We start from the raw sequence: 12,895 nt of genomic DNA on the forward strand, positions 1-12,895 counted from the left end.
ACCTTTTAGCACACAGCGCAGCACTTTTTAAATTAGATTTATTTCGTTTTTCACACTCAGTGATTAGTTAGTGATTAGTGCAAGCTGCATTTTGTTAGGCACAGCTGCTCACAGGATCCCCTATTGTATTGTAGTCTAATCACCTCATCACCTGATAGTAGTACTATGGACGCCTTTGCATTTTTGGAAAATAGAGATTTGTTTCCATATATGCTTCAGTGATTTAGCACCTAATCGCATGAAGTTTTATTGTTTGTTTCACTATTTAGTTGTATAATTGTATTTATATAATATTCATATATCTCACTTAGTTCAATATTTCATGTACACCTTTTAGCACACTGCGCAGCACTTTTTAGATTATATTTAGTTTTTCACACTCAGTGATTAGGGAGTGATTAGTGCAAGCTGCGGTCTTTTAGGCATAGTTGCTCACAGGCTCCTCTATGGCAGTGGTCCTCAATCCTTGCCTACAGGGCCCACTAACAGGCCAGGTTTGCAAGATAACTGAAATACATCCCAGGTGATATAATTTGATGCTCAGTGATTGCAGTACTCTAGTCTGCATCTCCCCAAGGTAATACTTAAAATCTGGCCTGTTAGTGGGCCCTGAGGACCACTGCTCTATGGTATTTAATCACCACTGGGGTTTTTATTTTTTTGCTAAATAAACAAAAAAAGACTGTTTTAAATTAAAATCGATTTAGAATTTAATAAAACATGTTTTTCATATGTTGTACAATTTTGAAAACAGGTCATTTTTCTTCTTCACTGATGAGGTGGCACTAACAGGCTGCACTGATGAACACTGATGAGGTGGCACAGGTGGGCACTGATCAGGAGGCACTAGTGAGGCTGCACTGATGGGTGGCACTGATAGGCAGCACTGACAGGTGACACTAATAAGGCAGTGAGGGGCACTGATAGGTGGCACTGATTAGCAGTACTGATGGGAACTGATAGATGGCATTGGTGGGCACTGATTAGCAGCACTGGAGGGCACTAAGGGGACCTATATCCCTCTAACAGAATCTGTTTAATGGCTTTCTTCTATTCTTCACCCTGACAGAGTGAAGAAGAAAAAAAAAAGCCAATAATTGGCTTCTGTTTACTTCCGTGATCAGCTGTCATTGGTTGACAGCTGATCACATAGTAAAGGGCCCATTGTAATTTGCCCTTTACCTCAATCAGTAATCAGCCAAGTCCCAATGACTCAGCGATCACAGAGCGCATCAGCAGCGTGAGAACGGGAGGACATACATGATCACCCTTCCGGCATTTTAGGCTGTAGCTATCTTTCGGCTATAGCACGAGCACCAAGTGGTTAAGCTTTAAAATGTTTAAATTACATTCTGTTGTCCCACCCTGTTGATAGATGCCCCCCACGGCCAGTTGGGGGCGGTTTGAGGTGCCTGGGGGGACGCCGGCTGGGGGCGGTTTGATGGAGGCTGATGCCCCCCTCCCCCTGCGGCGTGCTTCGGCTTGGGGCTCCCCTGGGATATGTATTGCACCCTCTGGGACCTGCAGACGTCTGAAGTTGACCGTGACACGTAACTCCCTGCAGGCCGCCCTCTTATTTCTTCCACTGAACGATGGTTTTTGCACTATGTTGTGTTGATACACTCTACCCCTTTCACACTATGTTATGTCCCACTTTGCACTTTTATGCCCCTTGGGATGTGGCCCTGTTCTGCTGCTACCCTTACTCTGTATTTTTGTTGTTGCTGTCTCATATTTTTGTTCGTACTCAGGTACACTAAATAAAGATTCATTAAAAAAAAAATTACATTCTGTTGTATTTTTTTTCATTCTGCGTGTTTAACCGCTTTACCACCGCCCACAGTAATATTACTGCGGCAGAGTGGCTCGTTATCGTCTGACGACGTAGTACTACGTCATCAGACACTCCCCCTTCTGGGCGGCGCATGCGCGCCGCCGGAGGCTCGCTCCCGCTGTTTTCATTCACAGCGGGAGTCGGGCCAGGGGAGGAGCAGCGGCGATCGCCGCTGCTCTGCCGGGGATCTAGTGTGGAGATCCGCCCGCCTGTGTAAACACAAGCGGACGGATCTCCTAAGTGACAGGGAGTGACAGATCGGACTGTTCAGCATAGCTGGACATCCGATCTGTCCATGACTCACTCAGTCACCTCCCCCCCCTACACGTCAGTAAGCACCAGGCATACATTAACCCCTCCCTCTCCAATAAAATTAACCCCTTCCCTGCCAGTGTCATTTTTACAGTAACAGTGCATATATATAGCACTGATTACTGCAGTAATGTCACTGGTACCCCCAAAAGTGTCAAAAATGTCAGTCAAGGGTCCGATCTGTCCGCCGCAATGTCGCAGTCCCGCAAAACAAATCGCAGATCGCCGCCATTACGCGTTAAAAAAAAAAAACACCAAAAATGACATAAATCTTTCCCTTTGTTAGTAAACGCAATAACTTTTGCGCAAACCAATCAAAATACGCTTATTGCGATTTTTTTACCAAACATAGGTAGCAGAAAACAAATTGGCCAAAAATTTTTTAAAAAATTGGTTTTTACATCTTTTTTGGGGGGAATTTCATATAAAAAAAATGTTAAAAATATTGTTATTTTTTCAAAATAAATGCTCTTTTTTTGTTTATAGCGTAAAAAGTAGAAATCGCACAGGTGATCAAATACCACCAAAAGAAAGCTCTGTTTGTGGGAAAAAAAGGACATAAATTTCGTTTGGGTACGGCGTTGCACGACCGCGCAATTGTCAGTTGAAGTCGCACAGCGCCGAATCGCAAAAAGTGGCCTGGACGGAAGACAGCAAAATCCTCAGGTGGTAAAGTGGTTAACTGCATGTCCTCTTTCATTTGCAGGGATTTTCTCTCACTTCCTGTTTGGCTATGGGACACAGATTGCGGAAAGAATTCTGACAGGGGTTATAACCCTCCCTTACTTTATCCAAAATGAAAACTAAAGTTTTGACCATAATTCTCCTTAAAAGTAGAATTATAGGCAACACTTTAATTTCATTTTGGATAGAGCAAGGAATGGTTATATATAACCCCTGTAAGATTTATTTTTGCCATCTGTGTCCCATTAGGGAGATTTCCCTTCATTTCCTGTCCCAAAGCCAAACAGGAAGTGAGAGGGAACCTCTGCAAATTAAGGGAAATCCTTGGGGACTCCCAGGTCGCCAGAACTAGTGTCCCCATTGGAAGATTTCCTCTTTTCTGGGGACAACCCAAAATTGGGGATTTCTTTTAATGGTAAGCAGGACAAATAAGGAGGGTGAATCTCTCTAAGTGGCACAAAAATCAATAAGAAACTGACATGTGCTCCAATAGCTCTCCACTCTATTCTACCGTAGTTATACTTTAACGTTTTTCATGCACCCTCCCCCACAAAACAAAAACAACTCTGGCTTGAGCTGCCATGGTATCCATTGCTCTTACTGTGTGCACCTGACAAGCCCTGTATGTGTCATCCGGCGCGTGCCCCGAACATGTGTGCAAGCCATGAATGTTCACATAGATATGCAGCAACTCACTCACTGACATGTGTGCAGCGTCCAGCGCTATCCGCCAGATGTCGCTGTGGACGACTCGCTGCACGCAGAGGCGGCGCTGCCTGTCACAGGAAGCGGATGTTTGCGGCTACAGCGTTACTGGTGTGAGGAAATGAAAACACAGGTAGACGCTCTGGCCCCTAAATATCTACTGCTCTGGTGGAGTCCGTCTGAGGTGAGAGCAGTTGGAAGAGAGTGAAGGGCTGCCGGAGTTGTGGACAGACGGTACTGAGAAGATAGCTACGCTGAGTTGAAGGAGTGCGGTAACAGAGGCGGGCTGGCGGAGTACATTCACATGCTGTGTTCCTGAGAGAGCAGTTCACCTGTCTGTACACTTTACCATGGCCAGGACAGCTAACCTGCTGCAGCACCAACCCTGCCAATGCTGTGCCCGCCGGAGCGCCTGTTCTGGAATTTACAGCCTCCTCCTGACCCTGGTCACCCTGCACAGCGCACGTAGCCACACCGAGGGTGAGTAAGAACTGAGCTCTGCTCCTAGGCTATGGGTGTACATGGGGACACTACACTCACTCTACAAGGAGTGGCATGGGGGTACTTGGGGCCAACCAGACAGTTCCTTAGGACCGAGGACAGGGGACCAGCCAGTTCCTTAGGACCGAGGACAGGGGACCAGACAGTTCCTTAGGACCGAGGACAGGGGACCAGCCAGTTCCTTAGGACAGGGGACCAGCCAGTTCCTGAGGACAGGGGACCAGCCAGTTCCTGAGGACAGGGGACCAGCCAGTTCCTGAGGACAGGGGACCAGCCAGTTCCTTAGGACAGGGGACCAGCCAGTTCCTGAGGACAGGGGACCAACGAGTTCCTTAGGACCGAGGACAGGGGACCAACGAGTTCCTTAGGACCGAGGACAGGGGACCAACGAGTTCCTTAGGACCGAGGACAGGGGACCAACGAGTTCCTTAGGACCGAGGACAGGGGACCAACGAGTTCCTTAGGACCGAGGACAGGGGACCAACGAGTTCCTTAGGACCGAGGACAGGGGACCAACGAGTTCCTTAGGACCGAGGACAGGGGACCAACGAGTTCCTTAGGACCGAGGACAGGGGACCAACGAGTTCCTTAGGACCGAGGACAGGGGACCAACGAGTTCCTTAGGACCGAGGACAGGGGACCAACGAGTTCCTTAGGACCGAGGACAGGGGACCAACGAGTTCCTTAGGACCGAGGACAGGGGACCAACGAGTTCCTTAGGACCGAGGACAGGGGACCAACGAGTTCCTTAGGACCGAGGACAGGGGACCAACGAGTTCCTTAGGACCGAGGACAGGGGACCAACGAGTTCCTTAGGACCGAGGACAGGGGACCAACGAGTTCCTTAGGACCGAGGACAGGGGACCAACGAGTTCCTTAGGACCGAGGACAGGGGACCAACGAGTTCCTTAGGACCGAGGACAGGGGACCAACGAGTTCCTTAGGACCGAGGACAGGGGACCAACGAGTTCCTTAGGACCGAGGACAGGGGACCAACGAGTTCCTTAGGACCGAGGACAGGGGACCAACGAGTTCCTTAGGACCGAGGACAGGGGACCAACGAGTTCCTTAGGACCGAGGACAGGGGACCAACGAGTTCCTTAGGACCGAGGACAGGGGACCAACGAGTTCCTTAGGACCGAGGACAGGGGACCAACGAGTTCCTTAGGACCGAGGACAGGGGACCAACGAGTTCCTTAGGACCGAGGACAGGGGACCAACGAGTTCCTTAGGACCGAGGACAGGGGACCAACGAGTTCCTTAGGACCGAGGACAGGGGACCAACGAGTTCCTTAGGACCGAGGACAGGGGACCAACGAGTTCCTTAGGACCGAGGACAGGGGACCAACGAGTTCCTTAGGACCGAGGACAGGGGACCAACGAGTTCCTTAGGACCGAGGACAGGGGACCAACGAGTTCCTTAGGACCGAGGACAGGGGACCAACGAGTTCCTTAGGACAGGGGATCGGCCAGCGGACCAACGAGTTCCTTAGGACAGGGGATCGGCCAGCCGGCTCCTTAGGACCCAGGTGAAATGGGGCGGGCCGGCTATCTCCTTAGGGCCCAGGGGAAAGGGGACGGGCCGGCTATCTCCTTAGGGCCCAGGGGAAAGGGGACGGGCCGGGTATCTCCTTAGGGCCCAGGGGAAAGGGGGAGGGCACGATAGAGGCAGTGTGTACTTCACTCATAATATGAAGCAAAGTCCTGTTAACTGACGTAAATATTGTGAATCTCCGCCCGCCCGCTTTTGGCTCCCAAGGAAGTGACAGGCAAGTGACGTACCGATGCGTCACTCTGCCTGGCCGGGGCTGACCGCCGCAGTATATAGTCGGTCGGCAACCGGTTAAGGTCAGGAGACTGTGGTGGCCACTCCAGAACCATCACCTTTTTCTGCTGTAACCACTGGAGGGTCAGCTTGGCCTATAGTGCTTATGGTCATTATCTTGATGGAAAGTCCAAGAGCATCCCCTGCGCAGCTTTCGTGCAGAAGAATTCAAACTGTCTGCCAATATTTTCTGATAGCATTCTGCTTCATCTTGCCATCAATATTTAAAAGATTTTCTGTGCCTTTTAGAGCTCACACATACACCAAAAACAATCAGTGAGCCACCACCATGCTTCACAGTGGGGCTGGTATTGTTGCTATAGGCCTTGTTGACCCCTCTCTAAACCTAGCACTTATGATTGTGGCCATAAAGCTCTATTTGATCTCATCACTCCAGATTAGTGTGCCAGAAGCTGTGAGGCATGCCAAGGTGTTGTAGGGCATATTGTAACATGGCTTTTTTGTGACATTGGTGCAGTAAATACAGATACAGATAAAGACTTCTTTCTGGCAACTCGACCATGTAGCTCATTTTTTTTTCCCAAGTATTGTAATATTGTGATTCTTGTAACAACCACACCATCTTTTCCCACAGCAGCCTGTATTTCTCCTGAGGTTACCTGTGGGTTTTTCTTTGTTTCCCGAACAGTTCTTATGGCAGTTGTGGCTGTCTTTCTTGGTCTACCTGACATTGATCTGGTATCGAGATCCTCAAATTTTCCACTTCTTAATAAGTGATTGAACAATACTGACTGGCATATTCAAGGCTTTGGATATCTTTTTTTTTTTTTTCTCATATCCTTTTCCATCTTTATAAAGTTTTATTACCTTGTTATACAGGTCTTTTGATAGTTCTTTTTTGCTCCCCATGGCTGTTTCTAGCCTGCTCAGTGAATTCACGCGAGAGCTAACCAACTTGTAGACTATTTATACACACACTAATTGCAAGTTAAAAAGCTGCAGATGTGGGAAATTTAACCTTCCAATTGCCATTTTAACCTGTGTGTCTGTACAAAGGCCAAACATTCCAGGGTATGTAAACTTTTGATCAGGGCCTTTTGGGTGATTTGTTTAATAATTTAAAAAGGAGCCAAACCTGGGATAATACATGGCTTCATATGATCCCTAACCTTTAAAGACAGGTGTGTTGTTTTTTTTTTTTTTTTTCATGATCAGTCATATTTTTAATATCAATGTCAGAATTTCACGCTTTCTGCCAGGGTATGCAAACATTTGAGCACAACAGTAACTATATCTTCCTATCTATTTACTATGCCAATGCTGACTGAGAAGAGTGAAGTTCCACTTTAAATTGTAGGCAAAACTTGTAACCCTACTTCAGAAAATGAAGAGCTCAAAATAAAATGTTATATGTGGTGTGTTTTTTTTTTTTATTTTTTTTATTCTTTTATTGTTATCACAAGGAATGTAAACATCCCTTGTGACAGTAATAGGCAGTGACAGGTACTGTTTATAGAGGGGTCTGTAAGACCCCAAACCCCTCCTCTGCACTTAAAAGCATTCAAAACGCCAAGCATTTGGCATTTGACTTGGTATTACTCTTGGCAAGCAGAGCTTAGAAGGGACGAATAAGTAGCACAGGGAATCAGTCAGGTTTTATGCATTGCAAGGAACATGCTGATAGCAGGAGAAAGCAGAGAAATGTCCTCGTTGGTGTTCTGTTTATCTCTAAGTGCAGTGTGAGGACCTGTAAGTCAAAAGTAAAACTGCAGCAGAGAAAGCTCAGGTCCTCTTTTGCTAGACAGGGCAGTGCTGTGTTTAGTAGAGTTGTGTAGATCTCAGAACTGAATGAACAGAAATACAAATCCTTTTTTTCACCAGGTAAAGCAGCTCTCGTATATGCATTTCATGTGTATATTTATTCTCTTGAAGTTCAGATTAAGGTGTCATGTGCACGGGAGTTTATAGGCATTAAAGTGATTGTAAAGTCTCTCTTTTGTTGCCCCCACAACAAGCCGCTTGCTATGGGGGCACCTGAGCTCAGTCACAGCTCCCTGTGTCCATTCAGACATGGTGCCCCTCTCTCTCTCTCTCCTCATTGGCTCAATGACTTTGACAGCAGCGGGAGCCAATGATGCTCAGCTGCTGTCTCAGCAAATGAGGAGGAGAGTCTCGGGCAGCCAAGACTATCCTACAAAACCACTGAGGAGAGATGAGGCTCAGGTAATTATGAGGGGGGCTGCTGCACCCAGAAGGTTTTTTTTTATTCTAATGCAGGGGTTCCCAAACTTTTCAGACCGCGACCCCCAATATTAGATTGCTGACGACCCGCGACCCCTCCCCCCTCCCCCTCGTATGTAAGATTTGCGATTTGGTTACATACTGACAGAGCTAAAACAAAAAGGAACACAATCTCTAAGCCAGGCTATTTTATTAACAAATTATGGACAAAAACAAATACATCCATAACTGTGAAATGCTTACAGACAGAATACGAACAAGCTGCCGACCAGAAATGAAGTATTTTAAGTTGTTTCCACTGTTGATAGGAAAATGCGAGTGATGGCAGCGGCGCCTCTATCCATGTCATATAGTGCGCGCTCCACTCCGCACAAACACTTGGATATGCGCTTCATAAAAGCTAACATTTATCTGGTTAACGTTAGAGTGAGCGGCCTCTTTCTTTAAACAAATTTGTTTAGGCTTTACAATAAATATTGTTTATGGACTAATTAATGCCACAATAATTTGTTTATTTTATTGGCTAATTGTATTTTTCATTTTTGTTTTGCACTGAATACCATTGAATATTTTCATTGAATGCATTAAATATTTGCCGTGCACCGCTATGCCAGAAAAACGTTAAGAGCCACCTATTTTTTTTATAATAAAGGGTTTCTATTTCCTATTTACGCGAAATCTACAGACGCAAACAGACAAAGTGTAATAAAATAAAGACCTAAATGTGTATTTCGGACTTTTTTTTTCACCACAGTCTGAAAGAAGGCATGTTATTGAAGACAAATATCCAAAAATCTCAAAATTGACCAGTAAAAAAAAAATACAATGTTTTTGCCTGCCGTGTCTCGCATTAACTCGCATTAAAAATAATAAAAAAAAAGTTTCTGTAAATCATCTCGCGACCCCCCGCTCCCCACTCCGCGACCCCCACTTTGGGAACCACTGTTCTAATGCATAGAATTCATTAAGATAAAAAAAACTTCTGCCTTTACAGTCACTTTAAACATGCCTAGTGTATAACCTGTTTTGATTGGCTGTATGCTCTAGTATTTGTGTAAACACTGATGCGTCTTTGCATCTGCATTTACCTGCACATGCTTGTGCATTTTTCCCATGTACATGTAACCCTAAGCTTGTTCTTTGGCCTATTGCAGCATATGGCTTCCAAACAGGCTGACTACCAAGATAATAACTTATGAAACCGAAACATGGTCTCCAGTTGCTGTTTATGTTGGTATCCGCTTTCAGGCTGCGAGACTTTATTTCTTTTTTTTTTTTTTTTTTGTTTACAAACTTTTATTCAGGGTGTAAAAAAGACAGTACAAAGAATCCATATGTATTATCAAAGGTGCATTACATACCATATTAGCATAATGACACTATAAAGACTATCAACAAGGAACTTAAACATACGTGGCTGAGTTATTGACATGGTACTTATCAATATCAAGGTTCACATTTGTATCACTCAAGGTGCCATTCTAAAAACATCTGATTACATATTGTTATATTAGACATCATAAAAATAATAAATATGTAAAAAAGGTAATATCAGTTTTAGCTTGATTTTTGTGGTGTTTTTTTTTTTTTTTTTTTTTTTTTTTTTTCTTGCATGTGTGAAACCCTAAGCTTGTACTTGTAATTTTTTTTGTATGTATTGTAGCATTGCTAAAAGTAAAATCTGTAGGTCCACTGCTGGTCCCTTTTGGTGTCTGATTGCAATAGGGCATGAATATTAGTAAAGAAGGTTCGGGCTATGTATAAGGAAAGTTTTAAAGATTACTGCAAGTAGGCAGGTGCCTTCAAAGCAATTCTGTGGTCAAAATATAAAATTTATATGCCTATTTCCACATTTTATTTCAGTTATTTTTTAGACTTTTTAATCTAAACAATCTTGAAGTTTGGAAACATACATTGTGAATAATTCCAGATACTGTATGTTTCTTGAATACAGTGCTACGTATTCGCTATATATACCCTGTGAGTAGACACTGCTGTGCACATTTCACAGCTCCTGCCTTCTGAACTACAGCAGTGCTCAAATGAGGTGTTTTAGGATGTCAGTTTTGTAATTCCTAGAAATTAAAAGTAAACTAAAGAAATGAGCAGAGGAGAAGCTGCAAAGCATGCAGGGAATTCAGGAAGTTGTGTAAAGATATGACTAGCAGACAGGCAGCACTCACAACATGAGAGATTATTGAAGTAAACTTACATTGCATTGTCAAATAACTATTTGTTCTACTATTGCTGTTCCCATGTTCTACAAAGAAAGTCTATGCTGTGACTATAGATCTTCTTGAACTAGTTGAGCTCTATGGACATATTACGCCCAGAGAGTGAAGGATTAAGCACAAGCTGATGGTTGCAGTAGCCGCCATCAGCTTGTCCCTGCTTTCTTCAGCTGTCTCCTGGCAAAGTAAAAGTGATTCAGGCAGCTGTATACAGTGCAGGTGGTGTGGACGCAGAGTGGGAGAAGATTGAGGATCTTCCGTTCCTCGATCTCCTCTGCAGTGCATGAAGAATTAATAATTTAATCACTTGCAGTTTTGGAACTGTCACTCCCTGGATAAAGGGCCATACACACTATAAGATTTTCTGAAGACTTTTTCCTTCAGATTTACCTTTTCTATGTAGTGCAAGGGCCTGCCTGATTGCATACAAATTGAAAGTGTTTAGGTTTGACCTCATATTATTATATGGTTTTGGTAAATCTAAAGGAAAAAGTCTTCAGAAAATCTTAGTGTGTATGGCCCATAATACAGGGAACTAAGCACGGTTAATTCTAACTGGTGAACAATAAAGTCTTTAACGCAAGATTTTCGGTTACCATCCTTTTTCTTAAGATCGTGGATGCACATAACTTTAGGATTTGATATGTTTGTTATCTTAAACAAATGAATTTGTCCATTTATTTAAAGCGGTTGTAAACCCTAAAAAAAAAAAAACCTGCAAGTATATAGGCATAATGAGCCTTTGAACGAAGCCCCGACACGGACCCCCGGACATCGCTGCGGGCGCTGCCATGATCCCTCACCGTCTCTTCTGGGTTCGGCGGCTCCGGCGCGGTGATTGCCCGGAAGAGACGGCTCCGACGCGGTGATTGGCCGGAGCCGCGATGACGTCACTCTCGCGCATGCGCGCGGGAGTGATTTTCCGGCAAGCTCCCGGCAAACTAATTGAAGGTTCCCCTGGACCTTCAGAGCGCATGCGCCGCTCACGCTGTAAATATCTCCTAAACCATGCCGGTTTAGGAGATATTATTTGTACCTACAGGTAAGCCTTATTATAGGCTTACCTGTAGGTAAAAGTGTCAAAAAGTGGGATACTACCGCTTTAATTGTCTTTTCTCTAAAAGCAAGCCAGCACTTCTCTTGTTTTTCCCACCTATATCATTTAAATAATCCAAAAAAGTGCAGTGCTATGATAAATCACTCCTAATAAATGTAATATATATACATTAATTTCATGTTGTGTGTGTTTGTGTATAGCATAAAAGTGCAAACAAACAGATGTGTGTCCAACAGTGTAAGACCCCATTCAGACTAGCGTGACTTGTCAGCCTGACAAGTCACGGTCGGTCGCTCGCCGTTGAGTAGTACAGGACCCGTTCTAATATGAGCGACAGAAGTCGCTCCGACTTAGAAAAAGGATCCTGTACTACTTTGGGGCGACTTGCATAGACTTCCAATATAAGTCCCTGCAAGTCGCAGTGCACAGCGTGCACTGCGACTTCACAGGTCGCCCCTCGAAGGCGGATTGCCTCAGTGTGAACCGGCTCTTAATCCAATCTACAACTGTGTATAAAAAATATTCTGCTCACCTCCTACAGATGGACTGGAGTTTTATAGGAGGTCTTCAGCCCACAAAGGGTTAAATTCCTCAGCTTACTCTGTCACACCATCATGGACCAGGCATAGGAGAAAAAACTGGCCTAGTGCTCACTGTACTCCTTATTAAAAATCGCCCCAGGCACGATTTAAATGCACTTAAAATATAAAAAAAAAAAAAAATCTCAATTGGGTCAGTAGTATTACAAGAATATACAACTACAAATGCAAAAAAGTTGGGATGCTGTTGTAAAATGTAAATAAAAACAGAATGCAATGATTGGCAAATCTCATAAATCCATATTTTATTTATAATCGAAAACCTATAAAATGTTTAAACTGAGGAAATGTACCATTTTTTTTTTAGGAGGCGGGGGGGTTAAGAGTGCAGCAACAGGTCTCAAAAATAAATGTTGGGACAGGGCCATGTTTAACTCAGAGTAGCGTCCCCTCTTCTGTTAACAATACTCTGTAGTACTGGGGACTGAGAAGACCAGTTGCTGGAGTTTTGGAGGAGGAATGTTGTCCCATTCATCCTCATATGGGCTTTCAGCTGCTCACAGTCCTGGGTCGTTTTTGTCAAATTCTTTTGTTTCAAGATGCAGCAAATATTTTCAAATGTTGAGAGGTCTGGACTGCAGGCAGGCCAGTTAAGCACCCGGACTCTATTTGGAAGCCATGCTGTTGTCATAGATGCAGTATGCTGTTTAGCATTGTCCTGTTGAAATATGCAAGGTTGTCCCTGAAAGATGTTTTTTTTGGATGGGAAAATGCTGCTCTAAAACCTGGATATCTTTCAGCATTGATCGTGCCTTTCCAGATGTGCAAGCTTCCATTCCATGCACACTAATGCACCCCCATACCCTCAGAGATGCAGGCTTTTAAACTTGAGCACTGAAGATTCCTCTCCGAGGGAGGACGCAATGCCCATGGTCGCCAAAAAATGTTCAATTTTGATTTGTCTGACCAAAGAACAGCTTTCCACTTTACAGCAGATGGTTTTAA

General features: G+C 44.4%; 1 protein-coding gene across 3 annotated transcripts in view; it reads left to right on the top strand.

Annotated features, from left to right (window-relative positions):
• The first annotated feature begins 3,614 nt into the window (after nucleotides 1–3,614).
• The window catches only part of TMEM131 (transmembrane protein 131), a 483,390-nt gene continuing 474,109 nt past the window's right edge, over nucleotides 3,615–12,895 (top strand). For all 3 annotated transcript variants that reach the window (XM_082245264.1, XM_082245263.1, XM_082245262.1), the window contains exon 1: nucleotides 3,615–4,015. In XM_082245264.1, the coding sequence (XP_082101390.1) occupies nucleotides 3,886–4,015 (130 nt within the window). In that variant the 5' untranslated portion in view covers nucleotides 3,615–3,885. The remainder of the gene's footprint in view (nucleotides 4,016–12,895) is intronic.

The sequence above is a fragment of the Pelophylax lessonae genome (genome assembly GCF_965119305.1).
Source record: "Pelophylax lessonae genome assembly, chromosome: 2".
NCBI lineage: Eukaryota > Metazoa > Chordata > Amphibia > Anura > Ranidae > Pelophylax > Pelophylax lessonae.